Raw genomic sequence first — 22,115 nt, forward strand, 5'->3', positions numbered from 1 at the left:
TGCATTCAAGTACCTATATCGTATACGTAATATTTGTGTGCACAAGCTTTCAAACATGCCTCAAATTGAGCTTGCTGCAAAATTAAAAATATTTTCCGTCAACAAAACAAGAAAATAAAACAATAGATTAAGTACATCGAATACCAACGATATATTTATATTTATATATTTATAATAAGTACTGAAATGAAATAAGTACTTGGATTTTTTTTTGTTCCTTGTGCTTGGCGACACTGTCTTTTTTTTTATTTTTTTTTTTTTCGGGACGGACAAAAGGCATCGATGATGTTTTTTTTTCACCTTTGAGTTTGCAATACTTCAGCCAAAATCCGTCGCCTCAAACGAACTATTTTCTCGAAATGATTTTTTGTCCCGCCCCACCCTCACTTTTAATGAAATTTCCGTTGATGCAATTGTTGTTGTTCCTGAATACGAACGACCGCTTTACATAAGCTTACAACACTCGTAATGTTGTGGAAAATTATAGAAATGGTTTTGTTTTAGTTTCAAAATATTTACTTTCGGTTGAGCTGCATTTTTAAGAATCGCGAGACGGGTCAAGCGGCTTATTTTAGATTATCTCGGGCTACTATAATATATTTTAAGTAAGCCACTCGAGTAAAAAAAAGTAGTGGTGTGCGATCAGTTATGTTTATACGAATAGGCGCCTCGTTCAGATTTTTTTTAAAAACTTTTCAGCACATTACTCGCATCGAAACACGTTTTCAGTCATATTTAGCGCCAAATCTTTTAAAGCTTTTCTATTTTTTTTTTCTTCTTTTTTTTTTTTTTCATTGATGTGTGTGAAATATCTTTTAATTTACGTAATCCTGAATATCTTAGCTCACATAGTTCTTTTGCTTCTTGTTATAAATACCTCAAATCTTTCTTATTTACAAAATTAATTAAAAAACGTATTATACGGTGTAATTATTTGATCTGGTAAAAAATACCGACAAACTCAATTCTCACCTTCTGTACAAACACATGATAAATATTTGAAAAAATCATCCTTAAAATTGACTGAACTGTATCGAGAGTTGAGAGAAAACGAATGAGATGCAAGACTCGGCCCGTGAAAAAAAATTACCGATACGGTTCTCTTATTATTAACGTTGTTTCGTGGTACGTATAAAATCGAAAAATTTGACTTTCATCGCTTCTGCGACTTTCGCTTTCATGCACATACGCGGCTTTACATAGTAATAGTCGCGCTCATGTTACCCATTATACATCCCAACATCATCCATCTGCACTATGACTGTACAATAATTTTTTCTTTTGTTAGCTGCACCTACTATACATTTTTATGTTATATTTTTTTCGCGTCTTTAGAGAAGAATACCAATTTAATAATAACCAACAATAATTGTGTGAGAGAACATATTGATACTGCTACATCTCTGTAATGTCTATGTCGATTAATTTGCATAATAATAATAATAACGGTAATGATGTTGTAGTGAGGAGTTAATCGACAACCAGACTCATTTTTAACTACATTTCAATATTCTCTTTAACTAAGCATGTACAATACTATATCCATTTATTCTTCGTCTCAAGGTAAATCACATTTAACCTGTCTCTCAGATGTTGCATACTAATTTGACATTTTTAATGCTGGGCTCGGAGAAATTCAACTACTAAAAAAAAAGTTCATTAAATATTTGTATCGTAAAACAAAGAAAACTTTGTACTCCGATTTGGTTTAAAATAACTTTATCATTCCCGGGCAGTCTGACAATCTCATACATCTTGACTTGAAGGGACATTACGATCCTGTTAATAATTATTCTATTTGTTCCAAATGTCATATTTACAGTTACAGTAGCCGAGTCCCCGCGAATCATAAGTACTGACCAATTCAGCATATCACAGATCTTGTCCGATATATTCAACGAATACTTATATTTTTTCTTTTTTTTTTCATCGTACTTTATGCACGAATGTGTGTGTATTTGCTCATACAACACACGTCGTTCGAAATTGTATTTTCCTAGTAAAGATAAAAGTGCCATAACTTTCTCTTTTTCAACAATATTCACGCTATATTTATTTATTATATATGTCGTAGCTTTTGTGATAATGTTGTTAAATTTGGTGCAGTAGAAGTTCATCGGTGCGTGTTAATTTTTGCGCATCATGCAAAGAACGACAATAATTGAGCTCAAGTTAGTAGTCTCGAGCTTATACGTAAGTCAGACTATATAATTAAGTTTATTGCAGCTTTTCAAGTGTATATTATTATTATTATTATTATTATTATTATTATTATTATTACTATTACTATTATATGTAACCGTTAGCTAAATTTGTGGCAATAGTATTATTACAATTGTATATTAATAATATACCTCGCATGAAGCCAGCGAGAGTGGGTCCACGACGAAAGTAAGTTAATAGTTGCGCGTCTGCAGATCATCGAGGCTGGTGCGGCGCGTCAAATTAATATTTGATAACAAACTCAAACGATATTTACAATAAGCCATTTGAATGAATGGCACGCTCTAAATACTCATATCTCTCTCTCTCTCTCTCTCTACCTTGTACGCCATCTGTTCGAATATCTACACGGTAGAATCATCGTAATACTTGTCTTGCGTCGTATGTATATAAATAACACTGGATCCATAAATAGGTATGTGCCGTTTAGTTACACCCGCGGTAACTCTAAACTAAACTTTTTTTACAAATGTAACAAGTTTTTTCAATATACGCTTTCGCCATAGATAATAATACTACACAGATATCATGTATATATATATATATATATATATATATATATATATATAAGCCGTGAGCTCCTAAAATCTGGGCAAACAAGAGGGTCGTTGCCGTGAGTAAGTAACTTTATTGCCAAGCATCATGAATTCAGCCACTATTGCTGTACTATTCCATCGACGCTCAAGTTAACGAATTCCCGGCAAGTGAATCTTGCAATGCGGAGCACCTCAACTGTCCGTTGAAAATACGCGCGTATCCCTGAGCTGCTCCTCCTCCTCTGGCTATAATTGCACCTAAGACATTTGGAAAAAAAAAAGCATTGGTAAGATAAGTACGTGATTGCAGTGGATCGGTAAGCCCAAGTTGTGGCGAGTATTGGTGGTAAACCGACCTGAAAAGCTTGCGTGGTGTTGGGAAGCATGACGAAAGGATTGGTGGTCGGGGTCTGTCTGCGCGCTACCGTGTCTGCCCAAGCCGCGTCGAAGGGATCGGCGGGTCCTTGCCTCGCAGGAGTCGGTGCCTTTGTCGCCGAGCCGAGGCTCATCGCCCTGGCGTGCAGAGGTGGGGCCCTACGTGGCGCTATCGGCGGGGGAACCGACGACAATTTGGCCGCGGTTGGGGCACCAGGCAGCCACCGATCCGCGGCCCTTGGAACCTCCGGCTTGTTGGGTTGTACCGGCTGCACCTTAAACATACCCACGTTTTGCAAAATTAAGTTACCGGCACGCATCGATCGATATGATGTACACCAATGTGGAGGGTATATTATCATGGACTAACCTCGGCTACGGGTATCGCGGACGAGATGGCCGGCGTGGGAATGGCATCGGTGGCCACCGACATCTCGGAGCTACTGCTGCTAGTGCTGCTGCCCTGAAGAACCGAGGTTGGCAGCGGGGGTGGGACCGGCACGGGCGACCTACTGGCGAACTGATGATGATGATGATGGCCAGTGCTGCCGAGAGACGAGGAGTTCGAGGTCGTGCTGAAGACAGGACTCGCCGCGGGCGTGTCGAAGATCGAGGGAATGGCGCAACTATTGACCGTGGCCGTGGCGGCGCTGCCACTGCCGTGCGACATGACGGGGCTCAGCGAGGGACAGCACTGGTTCAAGATTGGTGTCAGCCTAGGGTTCACCGACGACACGGTGCTCGACGAACTATCCTGCCAGCTCTGGCCGTCGCTGCTCAACGGGTTGCTCTCCTCTATGAGGTTGTTGTTATGCTGATGATGGCCCCCCGTGCTACTGTTGCCGTTGCCGTTGTGATTGCTGTGATTGCTGCTGTTGTTGTTGTTGTTGTTGTTGTTGTTATTGTTGTTGTTGTTGCTGCTGTTATTGTTGTTGTTGATGATGCTTCTGCTAGGAATGATATCGCCGAAACCGTTCTGCAGCATCTTTAGGTTGTCGAGGGAGTTGCTGCTGGTTATGCCGGTAACTAAAGGTGAAAAAAAAAAAAAAAAAAATGTGAGTACTTAGTCGTCGAGTACAGCGAGGGATATTGTTCAAGAGCGAGTATAAGTATACGTACCTCCAGGAATGATGGTGGTCGTCGTCGTCGTTGTCGTCGAGTCGAGCTTGTTGACGACGGTGGTCGTCGTTTTTATGACCGAGGAGCTAAAGTCGTCGCTGGAGAGCAGCGAGAGGTCGCGCGTCACCTGCTGACACAACGCCAACACGCTGTCTTGGCCGCTCGGCGATATCTCCGGGATTGGGCTCACTGTATCAGATGTACGATGATCGACAATATTTTTAAAATTACGTAAGTGAACGAGGTATTGTATCAACTTTTTTTTTTTTGTTATAGGTTTAGAGATGTCTTGCATTTCGTACAATTAGCAAAAGTAGTTAGGTACGTTATTTCATGCATTCAACTTTTTTTTTTTTGTACGATCACACACACGGGTAATTCAAGCCATTTTAATTGTTACTGTTTAAAATGACCACTTAAGGTTAGTCTAAATTCATACAATAGGCATCGTAAAATTCATCAACTACTTAATAGCCAAATGTTCGTTTTGTTATTTTCTCTTCTCAAATGCATATCTAATGAAAACTACTATCATAATCATCACCTTCTATGTTATACATCATCGATAAAGCGAACGGTTGAGGAGTCAGACACTAATTTGGTCAAGAATTTATTAGAAGTTGTATTTTTTATTATTTTTACTCATGATCGTTCGTCATTGCTCATCACAAAAATTGTTTTTTTTTTTTTTTTTTTTTTTAACAAACTTGATTGATGCTATTTAAGCACAAGCAGAAAAGATCAAAGTTAATAGTGACAACAGCTGGTGTACACTCGAAAAGTCGAGAGGGAGCCAAGTACACACACACACACACATAAGATAATTGTAGGTACATAATAATTATATAGAGTACGCGCAATGATGCAATGATTATCGTGTGAGTAGGAAAAGTGAGCACAGCGACCTTGGTTGTATCCCTTTGTACTCTGTTGCCAAGAAAAGTAAAAGTTGGCATGAAAGAGACGGAGGAAAAGCAAGCTCACCGGGTGGCTTGATGGGCATGGGCAGGCGCGCCAAGTCCGTGGGCTCGAGGCTGTGGCTCCTGACGCGCTCGTAGTTACTGGGAAGGTCGTTGACGCGCAAGCTCAGTTGGCGCTTGAAGGGCGAGGCGTGGTTGAGCTGGTCGAAGCCCCGGAAGGAGCCCTGACGCTCGAGCATCGACGGCGTCGCGTGGGGCCTCTCGATCGCGTACGGATTGTGCACTTGCCGCGACGGTGGAACGTCTACGTGCGATGATCATGATCATTATAGGCTATTATTGATGGGTCAAAGGTAATGCCGGGATAGTAATTGTTTGACCGACCGATCGCGCGCTCCTGGGGGTCCTGCATGCGCTCGGTGAGGCTGGACTGGTGGAAACTACCGGTCCGCGTGAACGTCGAGGTCCGCTGGTCGAACGTCATCGTGACCCCGCACTCCTGGTCCCTGCGCTGCTTTCTCTCCAGGCAAGCCGCGAAGGCGCACCCGACCGCGTGGCTCAGCCTGTCACCCTGATGCGGACAGAGGTGGGTACACATCAGGCAAACCTTTCGACACGGTATAACCCCGCTGTTGATACTTACGGACTCTTTGACGGCCAGGAAGCCGTGGCACATCCATCGCCTGGTCGTGCCGTCCCTGCATATGTAGCTGAATCCCTTTTCGCAGTTCCGGTCCGGTGCGCAAAAGGACACCTTTTCGATCGTCTGGTCGACTATCAGGTCCTTCGTCTCGTCGTCGACCACCCTGAGCCCATCCCCGGAAACGTGCAGAACAGCTCGGATCGGCCTTCTCTTCGAGGTCTGAAAATCATCGCGATGTTGTTGCTGCCGTTACTTATTTCTTTTTTTCCTCGTTTGAATCGCCGACAAGACGGCTACTACTTTTTCAGTTTTACTTACCCTTAGCGTTTTCAGAGCCTCCTCGCACGTTTGCATCCCCCTGGATTCGAACACTTCGGTGCATCCCAAGTACTGAAAAGCAACAACGTTTTGACGCGTTATTTCAATTGATTGTCGCGACTCAGTGGGTACACGAGAGTTGGTTGGATGGGACGGTAGGGAGAAAAATACGCATGTAAGAGGCACAGCGTCTACATAGATACTTTGCACAAGGGCATGGGAGGAAAGAGGAGGAGCAACAGTTGTTGTTATTATTATTATTAGTATTTTGGACGATTGCATGCAAGCGGACAAGAGGAAGGCTAGTGTATTGTTCATTGTTATTGTGATTATCGTTTAGTTATTCCCCACCTTGACTTGGAAGGCGCAGTTGCCCGAGCGCACCGCGCTCTCGTCCGCTTGCCACTGATGGGGCCTGCTGGCCTCCGGCGAAGTCGGCTCCCTCCGCCGGCGGAAGCTGTCCCGAAAGCTCCTCCGCAATCGGTCCATCCTCTTGTTCGGCGATCGCTCGCGCTTCTGAAATCACAGTTTTTTTGCCAACACATTAAAAACAAGCACCATCCAATCCAATCATACAAGCATATGATTTATTTATACACGCAATCCATTCACATGTACGTTCGGAGGTTGTAGGGGGTAACCTCTTTCTCCCCTACCCTCGTTTTATTAGACATTATACGCATAATATCTCATCTACGGTCCATCGATCGAGCACAAAAAAGTATATCTAATTGTATAATATATAACCCACCTAAGCGTATACAAAGAACAACATCGTCTGCTGGCATGGTAATATTTTCAAGTTCTTAATACGAAACAGGCGCAAAAGAAAAACAGACCGCAACCTTGTAGCATGACGCACAGATTGCCAGTTGAGAAAAAGAGAGAGCCGTTAATTTGTTAGGTCATGATCTTAACAGATGTTCATTCTGCATAGGCGTGGGTGTATACGCCTTTAGTACAACATGTCTACTGTAAAGTTTTTTTTTTTTTTTTTTTTTTTTTTTTACTAGACTGAAACTTGGGAAAACATTTTCCAACTCTCGATTCAAGTCCTGATGTTGTTGAATGTACTCTGCACTAATGGTGAAAAAAAAATTTTTTTTCTTTTCAAATATCGGGACAACGTATTTTTTTAATGATTTCTTAGCTCGTTTTTAAAACGTACTTTGTAATTTTTTTGCAAACTCCGCAGTGATTTGTTTGAAAACAGATAAAGTTAATTTCGAGAGCTTTTGGACAAGCTGTTAACAATATTTTTTTTACTAAAATAGACGAAAGAAACTTAAATCTTCACCTTTGAATTTTGAAAATTAAAAATAAATTTTTGCTACAACTAAAACAAGTTACATATTTACATAAGTACACTTTGCTCAATTTCCCTCAAAATTATAGGTAGTACAGATCTAAAAAACATATTATAAGCCGTGCCATGCGCTAACTGTGGAATAATATACAGCTATAAATATATCAAAAGCTATATATATATCTGCTGTACATTGTGAGCTCGAGGGAGACTCGGGCAATCGGCGCTCATTGGCACGCCACGTCAAAATACGTACATCTCACAGTTAATATATCGCGTAGATATGAATATAGATTTTTTTTTTTTTTAATATTATAGTGCTGTACGTCCGGCTTCTTTAAATAAGGGCACTACTATGGGCACTTAGCACTTGGGAGAAGGAAGGGAAGAGGGATGGGAGGGCCTCCCATTATACTGGGAGGGGGGTAGGGGGAATTAGGCAATTTTGCTGCGAGGAGGTTGCCTAAACCCTCCTCGAGGAGGATTGCGTGGTGAAAAAGCACATGTGAGAAATCACAGAGACTTCAAACTTCGCGGTCTGCGAATCAAGGTACAGCGAGTGTACTTGCCCGAAAGTCGCACTGGCCGGGAATCGAACCCGCAGTCTCCCGCGTGCCAATCCACGACCTAGCCGACCGAGCCACCGCGCGCTCTATGAATATAGATGTTATCCATTCAGCTATAGAGTTGATATCCATACACATTGGGCCAATGATTGTCAACGCGTTGTGAACTTACAACACGTACTTGGCACATTGTATCAAGTATACATGGTATATCCCATATGAATTGGATATGGAAAAAAAAAAGGTTAGTATAAATAGCTCAGTAGTTGAATTTGGTAGTCGTATCGTGGAGGAAAGGGAATTGCGGTGGAAGAATATATACATGTAAGTCATACGAAAGGAAGAAGGAAAAAAAAAAGAGGCAGGGGGAATACAAGATTGGTTCATGCAGGAGATACCTATATGAGGAGGGGAGCTCGAGAACTCGGGGTAGTTAGCTACGGTCACAGTATCAGCATCCCCCAAATTATATATAGAGGTACACGTGTGTGTATATATATATATACATATATATGTATGTATGTATGTAATGTAACGTAAGGAGCTCAAAAGACTCCGTCGTCAAATGTGTGATCAAATCTTTCCGCTGGTTCCCAAAGACCGATTCTCTCTCTCTCTCTGCTAGCCGCACCCTACATAATGCTACTACATGCGTGTGAGTATAGGTACCCGTCTGTAGATAATAGATATGCGTATACGCGCACATGTGTTGGGCTTACAGCTTGGCTCCCCTGTCTCTCGATTGTCGCGTAAACTGATGCTCTTTGGCTTTTATTTCTCGCGATACCGTTCGTGCGATCTCTGCACCCCAATGTTATATATACGCAGAGGACACGACGTTTCTCGAGGCCCTGCTATTATCCTGCCAGGGGGGCGCGCGGCGAGAATTTTTTTCAAATTGAGTATACATGTACACTTATTCCGATCGACGACGGACTGTCAAGTCCAATAGGAGCAATCAACCTCCTGTACAACCTCAAATGTAAGTACCTAACTTGCGCTTGGTAGGTGTAACGCCGAGTGTACATAATATATTATTATGTATACGCGTATACCCAATGCCGCAACCTGAACGTGTGTGTAGGCATGCCTACGCCTGGCGATGACTTTGTGTCTCTGTTCATTGCACCGCCCACTCTCTCTCTCGTGCGGATTTTTTTATTTTATACGAAACACTGGAACAGTGGACATGCCTCAAGATTTTAATGAGTAACACGTGGGCAGTCCTTCGAGTCGCTTTTTTTTAACAAAAATTATTATTACGAAAACTGTAGTAATATTGTTATTGTAATAGGTATATATATATATACGTGGCAGGACTCCTCCTCGACCATGGACGCACTTTCGTGACATAAACGTGTGACCCACGCCTCTGAGAAAACAATTACATCATCATTACGAGAAAATGGTATTGTTGCAGCCAAGAAAAACGTTTCGGTTAGATGGCTCCGCGTGTATAAGTACATAAACAGGTCTAGGCATGCTTGTACGCATACAATTCGCCGTCCTCATTTTTTTTTTTTTATCTATGTTGTCTGCAACTCATGACGTGATATCCTCTCAGAATAGTACGTAATTTCTGGTCGACACACGCACATTTAATCCTACCGTGTATCGAGTATATTTATATATGCGCGGTTTTTATTTATAATTATGACAAGGCTTACGTAAAAACGCTATTAGTCCCATTTTTTAGTATCAAGACGTCAGAATGTAACAAAAACCTTACTGAAAAAAAGTGCACACAGTGAAGGGGAACTAAGTGCGCGGTGGGAAAAATTAGCGGTCGGTTAGTATTAGAAATATATCTCGACACTAGATAAGCACCTTTTTTTACTTGAATATATTTAAGTGAGGCTAGTTTTTATATAAATTCGGTATTACTTGCCCGTATATAAAATATAACATGATTTTCAACAAGTATCTACTTCGCTGGATTACTAAATTATTCATGGTCAAGTGCTCGGTCCTCTTATCGACACATGGAATTTTTCATGTTTAAGTGTAAGTATTAAATTTTTCACGATAGTTACCGAACGACGTGTACATATAGAAATTATATTTACATGGAAGTAAATATAACTTTAAAAGTTAAAGGTATGTCGAGTTGCTCTAGACGTAACAATAATAAATGGCAGTGAAGTCGAACTAAATCTGAAAAACTGACTTATCACGGAATCTACGGACTCTTAAACTTTTTATTTAATGAAATTCACAAAATTGCTACCGTTCTTTTAATCATTTATAAATCTTCCAAAATTATTGAGTCTTAGGCTTATTTTGCTCTTTGAAAAAATTGCCCACAATATCAATAAAGCTGCATTAAAAGAAATGTGTTCGGTATTTAGCTATATCTGATTCTTTGATGCTAACAAGTATTAAATAATTGTCTTCCAACCGGAGCTTTTGACCAACTAATTAATTCAAAAATTCATTTTAATAAGTTGGATGGGTTATCATTCCACTAGCCCGTATAAAAATGATGAATGAAATCGGTTGTACAAAAACTTGATAAAACTGAAGTACAAAATTGAAATGAAATTTGTACAAACTATTTTTTTATAAATTATTATTTCAGAAAAATTAAGTTGAATGAATATTGTATGCATCATGCCATGATGTAAAAAAATCAAGTAAATTTGTAAAATTATTAGTTTAAATTTTACGAGTATTTATAATTTATGTGGTATGAATATTATTCTACATAAAAAAATCCCTTGATTAAATAAAAAAAAAGTCTGTGAGGGTATTAACATAACTGTCAAGCGATTCTTGCACGTGGAGCAGAAATTTGTAAATTCATCATTCGTCAGATGAGAGAAGGTCTCCTTACCTCCTCGCAGTATCCGACATGTATCACATCTTCCGTAACAATGGTGTAAAAGAAAAGATGCGTATGTATATACATATAGATCTGTGAGAAAAATGCGATCAAGTTGTGGACAAAAAGCATCTGGTCGAGCCATATGGATATATACATCATAACGAAAGCTGCAGCTTCAGGATTTCGCCCGACGGCTGTACTCGATATTAGATACAACGTGCAATAATACAAAAGTGCGAAAGAATAAAGGGGAGGGAGCAGCATGCGAGAGAGCGGTAGCAGCGTATCTTCTTAATAGTTTAAACGTGCGCAAGTAAGCGCAATCGGATTAAGTTCTATACATTTATACACGATGTATTGGCCAGCCACGCGGCACACGCGCCACACGTAAATATATATACATCCATATGTACCTATACATTATTACAGGATAAAGGCAGTCGTGCAGACAGATAATATTGATGCGCGTACGCAAAGCATCAGAGGTTGGCCTGTGGTAAGTACGTTGTACACCGCGGCCAACTCATGGCCATCGGTGCAGGCTTCCTCCTCCGCGCGCACTATGATAATCGAATAATAAAATTATTGATGAATCCAATCGGGGATCGCGCCTGCGGCCACTCTCGCATCTTTAGACGGTATATACTCTCGGCTGCGAGCACATGCAAGCTTCACGTCTGAACAAAGACGGTACCATTTGACCCTGTCGGCGAGCCGATCCTTTCACTCGTGCGCGGCTAATTTGGTTTGCTAGCGTTGTACGTGTCTACCTACATCATGCGCGCATCAATCGTGAAAATTAAATAGGCTTTTTCTCGCGTCCGTATGGTATTTTATGCAGCGCGTAACTATATAGGAAATGAAAGAGAGAGAGAGAGAGAGAGAGAGAGAGAAAAAACTGACTCCAACGAACGGAGCCACGCGTTGTCGGCTTTTACTTTCACGTGTTTCATTATGTATGAAACAATTCTTTTTCAGCATTTTCACTATGTTCGCGTATCGCAAATACCTATAATAGGCACTAATTACCTAACTGTGGTATATGTTGCGTAAAAGTTATACGATGCGTTCCACACTCGCGGCTCATTCTTTCATGGGCACCTTATGTATTATATACCTTTTATGTGGATGCCTGATATTCGTGATAGTAGTTACATAAATGTATACACAAGTATAGGTACAAGTGCAATATTTTTGTTTGTACGTGTACTTACACAACAGGATTCGGGTCTTGCATCGGGATTCCTGTCATCTCAAGTTTCAGTCTTAACGCAGAGCTAGCGTGAGTTTTTTATTAAACGTCACTGACACAGTTTGCACCTTTTTCACCGATTAATTGGAAGCTGTGTGTCGAATCAGCAAAAAAATTGCTTACAAATCAGTAAAGAACATTTGAGACTCTGAATGTGTCAGTCTGTTGCTGCTTCTTTAATTTCTGGAAGTGGAAACAGAGCCACTTGACTGATGATATTAAATTTCTTGACAGTTTGTGTAAGGCGAGAGGTATCCACTTGGTACAATGAAGTTGCAATAAAGAGAGCCAACTTTTCTTGATTGACTGACAAAACTGATGAAACAAAAAAAAACGAATTCATTTTCCAACTTATGTAGACGATAAAGTACCTACTTGATAAAATTTTCAATTACGCACTTATGTAGCAATTCAGTCATTGTACTGATAAGATGTAACGTATAGCTGATATTTGGAGGAACAGAGGGGAGGGAGGGGGGGGGGTTGCGTCGAGCAGAAAACTGAGCAACTTGTAGCCTAAAAATGTATAACGCGCCTCACCGCTTATGGCTTTTGATACGAAAATTATTTGTACAATGTTGTTTAATGTACCTACATTGCAAGCGTAAAAATGTTGAGAATCGCAGCGGTCTACAGGAGGTGTGGCAGGTGCAAACGAGAACCTGGGCTTTGCATAGTGTATAGGAAGTAAGTAGTTGGGCACCGTAGGTGATTGGCTCGCCCCTGACGATCCTTTCACTGCAATGCTAACACACAGTGCATCAGAGTAAGCAAGCAAGCAGTGCTCTTGCGTGTGCCAACATCAGGTGCAACTTGCTCGAGAAAGTTACCTACACCGCGCGTCTCTGTACGCGAACAACATCGAAGCTCGGAAAAAAAAAAAAAAAAAAAACCACACGATAGAAGACCAACACGAGCCTCAAGGTTCGCAAGTTGGAAAAATTACTCTGCACGGGCGATGATGATGACACGTAGTAGATTATCGTAATACTAATCGCATGCGCGGGAACTCTTTTTACTTTCGCAAACGTTGCGGGGCGCCCCTTAGTTACTTACCTCCCTCACACTTTTCATATTATTTCCTTGGTCTAAGCACTGTCTGCGCGCGTGTACCTACCGACAATACAATAGTAGAGAGACCCCATCGCTCACTTACCCGAGGTGTACCTGCAAGGAGTACAGGTAGTATAAAGGTATAATATACTTGGGCATCGTGATGAGGTATTCAATGAAAGTGCATGTGCCGTACATTATATACTTATAGGCTAACTCTAAATTTGCTACACCTTGTACTCCATCGGCGCTTGACTCGCGCTCGCGGCCTCGCTCCTGATTGGGCGGCGCGTGTAATGTTGCGCTCGGTGTGTGAATATATTACATTGTGTTTGTTCGTTATCGGTTCAGCCCGGCTCTCTGTTGATCTGTACTTACTAGGTGTCGTTTTTTTTTTTTTTTTTTTTTTTTTTTTTTATCATCTGCATGCAATGGCATCGGTCGATCGGGCCCGAATAGACTAATGCAGGGTTTTTTTTTCTTTTAGCTTACTGTGGCATTATCTGCATTTAGTGAGCACCCCTCGGCCGATAATGCGTACGAGTACATTGTAGAAAAGGCATGAGAACTTTCAATTTGGTTTTTTGTTGATTCGCTGTACAGCACTTTCAAGTGCGAAAATTCGTGAGATACTGATTTTTCATTTGTTTCGAGGCAGAGACGTGTATTTTGCGAAACGGACAAAACACGTTGGCAATCGAGCGAAGAATCAAGAAAAAGATTAACGTGGGGAGAAATTAATTTGATGGGGGAGGGGGGGGAAGTTGTCGAGCTGGCCGTTCTCGACGTGGTGGTGAATGTTTTTTCTTCTTCTACTTTGAGAAACAAGTAAATGTATGGTACGTTCGTACACATATAGATGGAATCGTGTCTTTGCGAACGTGAAAGCGACGCGAGTATAAGTATAGGATCTGATCGATGCAAGGTAGGTAGGCAGGTATGTTGGTTGTTGGCCTTGAGTTCGATCCCCTTGCCACTCTCGCCGGCTACCTACCTATAAACATATATATATATAAATACTCGCTCTCGCGCAGCCTTATGTCCATACGTCACGCTGCGAGCAGGTTGTATTATTTGCCACTCTACAATAAATATTCTCGCCCTCCTTTACTCTCCTCCTTTCCTTTCCTCGCTCGGGCAAACTTTCAACGCGCCTCTGCTAAATGTTGCTCCATAGTTTACTTATAATAATAAGTAAGTATTTGTCTGCCAGTGCTCGCCCGTCACAGGTTTCTACCAAAGCTCGAGCCAAAACTTGTGTACTTTTGATTGCTCGATCGAGCTTTTCAATCAAAATTGTCAAACATTTATGTATACTTTGAGCGTGGAGTTTAGCCAAACACAGCCAGTTGACCAGCAGTGCCGTGTTGTTTTTTTAGACATCATATATCAACAAAAGAGCCACACTTTTCTTCATTCGACGAATAGGTTGGTATTTACCAAATAACCAAAGTAGCAGCAGCAACGATTGTGATGTTGTCGGTGCTGCTGCCTCTTCTTCTGAGACAAGATCAAGTTTCCAGATCGAGCGATGGATACCAGCTTCCCGAGAGAAAACAGGGTAGATGACCCACGAATTGAGTCTCGTTCTGCGAAAAAAAAAACCTGTTTATCTCGTTTTCCTAACAGAAGCCACTCGATACTCCACCCGTGGATTGCTAGCTGTTGTTTTATTCCTCCCGTGCAGGTAAGTACCTATACATGCTTACTAAATGAGCTACGCTGCGCATATTATTATTATTATTTTTATGTACAGGTATAGGTATGACTATGACAGCAGTAGGGGCATTCCTTTCGAGCGAAAAATCCACACGATTGGACTACATATTTGTCAGCAAAAATTTTTTTTCCTTCTAATTTTTCAATTTTATTTTATTTTATTATTAGTATTATTTTTTTTTTTTCAACTGCTCAAGCGTACCCATAAAGCTAGACGATACAATTGCGATATTATCATTGCAGAGTGTATGATGAATGCTGTATCACAGCAGCACTGATAAGATTATCATTTTTATAATAACAATTAAGCGCCCCGGTGCACATGGCAGACTCTTTTTTATTTTCCAACATTACACCTATCAGAGGCAAATGAATAAAATAGTTTGGATTTATTATCACACGTACTTCTTTTGGATAACTGCTAGATAAGAAAATGAAGCATATACCTTGTCGTCATAAGTATAGATCGTATTAAAACTACCAAAATATACGAATTGACGGTCCAAGCAGCAGCGTCGAATATTATGATGACACGGAGTAAGTAATAACAAACGGAATCAACGAACGCAACAATTAACAGGTGCAGCGAGGACACCATTGTCGTGGGAGTAATTCGAAGAAGTATATGCTCGTGCATCCATTCCGCAATTTGCGCTTATTTTTCCGTTCCACAAGTTGCGCGATCACTCGAGTCCCCAAGGTGTGGGGTGTGGGGAGGGGGGGGGGTGTGAGCACAATGCCTCACTTTGCCCATCGGCTCATAAATATAATCATCTCTCGATATGCCGCGCTACCTCGAACGCTATTATGTATCTACTTCCTGCCCCCGCTGCTTGGCTCATCTTGGCGATGCTCGGACACGCCGGCACTCACTAAATGCATACTCCCTGTCACATGTACTTTTATTGTGTACATTACTGTTTTATTAATTAACTAATACTAGTTAATGACGTGATCACTCCGTGGCTTGTCTTTTATTGTTTCCCATGCATCTTGTATCTATATAATTATAGCGAAGCAAACACTCTATAAGCGCTAGCTCGATCAAGTAGGCGCTACATTATACTATACCTACTATCTGCCCATGCCTGATTTGTAGATCCCAACAGTTGCGTAACATCTGCTCGTCTGTACATCAACATACACACCCACACGCGCATATAATGTTCACACCATTTGTGTCCAATATGTCTCAATGCCATCGCTTTGGCCTTTTTTCCCTTGCAAGCGTAAGTAGCTCTAGCTGAGCCCTCGGACCTTTACGTTAATTTGTACAACCATTGAGGTGCCGTGCCGCATTTGCAAAATTTAAAAAATCCTGTTTGCCGGAAGTAACGTGTAATTTTTTTTTTCCCGAGTATTCTTCATGAATCATATTTAATGACCAAGAAATCGCAGCTAGATTTAACGATTGCGAACAAACATTGGGGCTCATCACCATCACTTGAATTGCAAATTTCAGCAAAGACAACAGCGCAAGTATAAGAGAGACGCTGTAACTTCTGGGAAATATCACATTCAATAAATTTCAAAAGCATTGGTCAGTGGTTGTGTGTGTTATATTATACACGGACATATCGTGGAAAAAACACCTTACTAGTTGACAACTCGTTTGAAGAAGAACGAATAAAGAGAATAAATCTGAAAATCGTCAATCGAGACTGGTTGCGAATCAGTACTTTTTCTTCATTTCTTTCGTAGATGACGTTCACCTGAACAAGCGAGTACCACTAAGCTCCTTCGAGTTGTACCACTCACGCGGAGGTAGCCTGCGGACGTATAATATATAGAATACGTATTATATGCAAGCTTCAACTGATAATTACAATACGTACACACACAAAGTTATACGTGGGGCTGTATGTGTTGACAATTTTGGTTGGCCGTGGGCATATTTTATAACCATATAGTTATGCCTTTTGCCATTAATTTACATCAATCAAGGATGTAGTTGTAGTTGTACTGAGCATTTAAGAAATGTACGTGAACGAGATTAAACAGAAAACTCCACGAATAAGAGAGAAAGAGAAAAACTTGATGTACATTGTATGTTTTGGAAACGGAGGTGGGTGCTCGGAAGCTGCAGGAAATAAATTTTCGACAGCTGGCGATCCCCAGGGGCTTCGGAGCAAGCCAACGCACTCGCGACTTTACCCGAGCCCAATAGTACACTAGTTATCTACACCCATGTGAGAGCAAGAGCCGTACAGTTTTTCTTTCACGGCAGCAGAACGAGAGTGGAGCGAAGATGCCGAGCAAACATCAGCAGCTGCTGATATTGTTGTGTTGTGGCGTTGGTTGCTGCCTGTGTATAGTCAGCTGCTTTTTTTCCTTCTTTCTTCTCTATGGGATTTCAAATAGCTCAACCATGCAGCCAAAAACTCGCGTAAAATCATACATATACATATACGTACATGATGCTGTCATTATTGAAAGCTTTCATATGGTAAAGGCTTTTAGACACTAGCACCCAGAGCTTGGAGGTACTCGCGAGAGTATCAGCTCATCAGCTGTTCAAAGACCGACTGATCGTCCCCACTACAATTCAATGCATGGATATGCCGTATCGAGATACGTGAGTATGCGTGTGTGTACGTTGCTGTCTACATAATACATAATGTATACCCAACTACGAGTGTACTCGTACAGTCGGATAAATCAGCGCTGATGAGCTCAATCGTTTTGGAGTGTGGCGCTGTTCATTTCATTTTTCACTTGAGCCCATTTTCGTTAAGTATCATGCGAAATTGACGCAATGGATCGACAAAGTGTAACCGTTCATTTCGCTAAAGTGCGTAATTGACAGTAGCCGACTGTTGATTCAATGTGAAAATCAAAGTCCATGCACCCGGTTATGATGAAATAAATAATTATAGCAACAGTTACCAATCGGAGCTGTGAGTCTAAAAAATCGGTAAGTAGTTGTTCGGAAACTCGCGGGCTGCTTCCGTTAATCAGGACACCTAACACTAGCACCGTGCAATTCGAGGGAGGATTAATAAGTTATTTTTTTTTTTTTTGGTCATCGGGTGATCGCTCCAATCGATGGTTTTTTTTGTGGGATCGGATATAAAAATATTAGGGAAACGAGGGCATTTTTCCTATTGACTCAAATAAAATGTAAATCGCATGGGTTTACAGAACCATTGGTTACTCAGCGATAGCACAGGTGTAGGTACCAGACGATCTATTGGTATAATATACTTACTCGATCGTATTTGCGATTTCGTGGGTCAGAGAGAAGAAGAAGAAGAAAAAGAAAAGAAAGTGTTTTATTGGATTTCTTGTACCACGCGCAAGTCTGAGTATCCATCGAATTTCAAATTGTACAAAGCATAATGGGTATACCCATGCAAAGAGTGTAAAATCAACGCCAATACTAATAAACATAAATATAATTCAAGAGAAATAACCGGTAAACTCATCGCGATCAGTACAGTAGAGAGCGAGAGGCGGAAATATGGCGAGGGGGGTGGGAGAGACACCCGTCGCGGATGCCTCTACTTATACCTACTAACGGTATATATTATTTTGGCGTCCAAAGGCTGCGTGATGCGTTATAACATCTTCTTTGCTGAGTATTTTTTATATTACTTACATAAACGCACAATTACGACTGATATACAAATTAATGGACTTGAAATTTATGCCATTTGTTTTTCAACTACGGATCTGACACTCGATGGTTTAAAATGTCTCAAAATTTATCATTAGCGCGAGTAAAAAAAGTTTTTCCTGTTTTAAGCGGTCATTGTTAACTGACGCCTGTACCATCGAGGAGAACAATTACGTTATAGTTTTGATAAACATTATAAACAAAATAATGGAAAAAAAGCAAATAGTGTAACCGTGTGCGTACCGAGAAACGAAAGCTCCTGGCTCTCTTGAAGCCCTTCTCGAGCGGCTGGTGGGCGGACGGTTGGTTACCCATTTTTGCGTTTGTCCTCTCTTTTTTAGCTCAGGAGTGCTGGTGGAGGGGTATACCTCACCTATAATACACTATCACGGATCGCAAGCGCACACGCGCGCAAGCTCTGTTGCCACTATACACTACGCCAACTCGTATACATCACACAACAACGAATTTCACAACGTCACTACCATCACCTATAACAATCCGTCTGCGAGCACTCGTGTGTTTCCGTTGCACCGAGGAACCGACGTTTTCAGGATGCACAGTATTCAATTACCAAGTAAAATATTGTATCCTGCATACACAAATATATACTTGTCACCTAACACTTGATAATAAATATATGTACAAAAGAGCCACTACGCGCACATTGTGTTATGACCAGGTATTTGTACATGTACACACCCGCCGGGCCCCCCCCCCGTGTCTCTCTGACAAGACAATAATACAACGTATGTGTGCATTATCATCTTCGACTCCTACATATTTGTATAATATAATGGTGTACCGATTGCCGTAGGTATTAGGTAAGAGTTCCAGGTGGCTCGAGACTGCGCTGCGGAGGCGTTGCGTGAAACCGAGTGGCCACGGACAGGACGGACTATAATTGGCGAACTGCCGGGGCTGAACTTTGAAGGCTTCCCCGATCGACACTGATCTACTTATGTGAAAATGCGGCGCGTCGGCAGGTCTTGGTGCACAGAGTAGGTACCGAGCAGCAGTCCCATGCCGGGCAGCTCCTCGCGCGCGGGCCGACTGACGGACAACCGTGGTGGATAGGTATATGACACTCGGACACCGTCGCCCTGACGTCAGTGCTACTCGGCAGTGGAGGGAGGGGACTGGAGCCGACACACCTACACAGGTAGTAAGTAACGCGGACAGATCCAACCGGGATCGACAAAGAATATTAATTTATCATCACTTCCACTTATTGAGTGTATGTATAGGTACGCGGAGATAGTTGGACAAACGAGCCAGCAAACAGTACATCGATGAGGCGCGCTTGGGACACCCATGCACTCGGATTTTTCAAACGAAGCGCCACCAAGCTGCGCTTGCGCCCCTCTGCTCGGCTCTGATTGTTATATATTTTTCTGCCTACCGCTACCCACCGATGTGTGTATCTATGTGTGGCACCACTTTAATGTATGTGTTATTATGCTGCCGCTGGAGGGGCGGTCCTGTCACACGTATATGTACGCTCATCGGGGAACCCTCTTCCTCGGTGTGTGTGTTGCGTTCCCACGTTTTTCCGTTGGAGCCGTTGCGCTCGGTTGGACTCACGCTCCGCTGCCGCTGCTATTGGCCGTTTTTTTTCCCCTTTCAACTTGGCCGTGACGCGTCAAACAGTCGAATCGAAAACTCGAGCCGAAGATCGATGTATCGGGCTCCTTCACTTTGGTCGCTCGATGATATCACGATCGGTATCGGTCACGTCCCCGATCGAGCCATCTCCCGACAACCACCCGATATTTTTCCGAGTGGCCCGTTCGTATTCCCATGCGCAGGAGAAGGAAGAGGTTCCTGATGCAGCTACGGTTAATCCATTCGGTAACAAGAGAGAGAGAGAGAGAGAGTGCCGATCGGTTGGGCGGCTACGGTCACTTCAACTACCGCTCTGCCATCTGGCGGTAAGTTCTAATGGGCACTATTTTTCCATGATCGGCCATTCCGGGGCCCAAGCATGCATATAAGATAACCACTGATCAAGGAATTACAAATAACAATGATCGCGCTACGTATGAACTACCAACGGGTGGTACCACTACTATGTATACGGCGGGGCAAGGACACACGATTGCTACCCCCAATGACTCCGCGCTGCTCCGTGCGCGGTCCGACCGCGGTGAGTCCGAGCTCCGACTGATGACGGGAGATCGAGCGAGCTGTCGGGCTCCGGGCCCCGAGCTATGAGCGTTGTAGGTATATAACGTGGTGGAGAGAGCGTCGAGGGATAAAAGTGGGGAGAGAGGGCCCCCTTGCCTTCACTCATACCGATACATTTTATTTTATATATATATATTTATTTTAGGTATACCTTATACATTACACGCTCACCTCCGATGGTAGCAGGAACGGCGTCGGTACGCCCTGGCGCCCTGGACTCGTTTAACAATGTTTGCCCATTGACGCCCATTCACTGACGACTGACGATCCTAGGTACTTACGACGCTACGGGCAATATATTCAGAATTGAGGGGTTGCAGCGAACATGCGGTATCGTTATCGTTATCAGTCATTCCGGACACCTTTTTTTACAATCACGTGTCGCAACGTATTTGCTTATAAGATTTTTTCAACCCCATTTTTCATTTATACATCACCGCTAATGTAAATGTAGGGATTTTTGTACTAGATACGCATGATCATTAATGTCCACCTCGAGCCCATTGTAAATAGGTATTTCCTTTTGTTGTCTACTCACTTGTATCCAACCGTTTGACAGACGCTTATGGTATGCGTATCATTACACCATAGACATTAAATGGGATCGAAATGATTATAGGTACGTTGTTTTATTTTAAATGTTTTTTTTTTTTTTTTTTTTTTTTTGTTACAAAATTTCGAAAAAAGCATTTATTGCATTATCTGCCTGAATCCCGTACATCCAAGAGGTACATGCACGTATAGGTCTCACTCTCGCATCGATAGGAAAAAAAAAAAAAAAAAAAAAAGGAAAAACTCAATCTGAAATTAATTAGTAGGTACAAGAATACACACACATGTGTTTTCCACCCATACCTAGCACATAAGTCCAATGAGTTCACGGGGTACATGTATACCTACATGGCAAAGGGCAAAGAAGCCCGTAGGCCGAGAGCGAGCCCTGCATCAGGATGCAGAGAATTATACAATATACGCTCGGAGGAAGAAAAAGAAGAGGAAGAGAGTCGCGTGGGTATATGGGTATACGTGTTAACGACAAAGAAGTGTTGGTGGGGAAACGTGAGCAGCTGCTCTGGCACTGTTGTAAATGAACACGTAAGTATATAATATGTACATCACACATGCCCCATACGTATACTGTCGCGCCTACAGGTACACGTATGTATAGGTATCATACACATGTGGACGAGCGAACGTTAAATACTTGTGCATCTGCTGAGACACAACCGCACTTCCACTTTCAACTCTCTTTCTCTCGTCGCCTGAGTCGCCTGGTCGCCTCTCGTGCTCTTCGTATGTGTAGAAAATGTACGTGCAGTGTGTACATTATACCTATACATCGTACTGGTCTCTCGAGAGAGAGACGAAAACGAGACGACCGCGCGGGGCAATGTGTGAATGCAGGAACCCAGAGGGAGAAAAAAAATACGAGAGGGATGAAAGAGCCGGGGAGTTCGA

At 42.1% G+C, this 22,115-nt stretch overlaps 1 protein-coding gene across 1 annotated transcript; it reads right to left on the reverse strand.

Moving 5' to 3' along the window:
* Window positions 1-2,774: 2,774 nt before the first annotated feature.
* numb (NUMB endocytic adaptor protein) lies at window positions 2,775-20,584 on the reverse strand. The gene is made up of 10 exons (XM_014360759.2): window positions 18,714-20,584; window positions 6,486-6,650; window positions 6,135-6,206; window positions 5,817-6,035; window positions 5,558-5,744; window positions 5,238-5,477; window positions 4,254-4,442; window positions 3,505-4,160; window positions 3,116-3,409; window positions 2,775-3,017 (listed from the first exon to the last, which is right to left on the reverse strand). Exons 1-10 carry the CDS (start codon window positions 18,783-18,785, stop codon window positions 3,006-3,008), a joined length of 2,106 nt encoding a protein of 701 aa, XP_014216245.2. The 5' UTR covers window positions 18,786-20,584; the 3' UTR covers window positions 2,775-3,005.
* Window positions 20,585-22,115: the final 1,531 nt, after the last annotated feature.

This window comes from Copidosoma floridanum, unplaced genomic scaffold (assembly GCF_036245765.1).
Source record: "Copidosoma floridanum isolate Cflo_tuat_1 unplaced genomic scaffold, Cflo_Japanese_pri ptg000001l, whole genome shotgun sequence".
NCBI classification, from domain to species: Eukaryota; Metazoa; Arthropoda; class Insecta; order Hymenoptera; family Encyrtidae; genus Copidosoma; species Copidosoma floridanum.

Coding starts and splice junctions, on each gene's coding strand:
- numb (XM_014360759.2), bottom strand. CDS start 18,785: ATGGGTAACCAACCGTCCGCCCACCAGCCGCTCGAGAAGGGCTTCAAG. Junction 6,651..18,713: donor CCAGGAGCTTTCGTTTCTCG/GTACGCACACGG, acceptor CTGTGATTTCAG/AAGCGCGAGCGATCGCCGAA. Junction 4,443..5,237: donor CATGCCCATCAAGCCACCCG/GTGAGCTTGCTT, acceptor CATCTGATACAG/TGAGCCCAATCCCGGAGATA.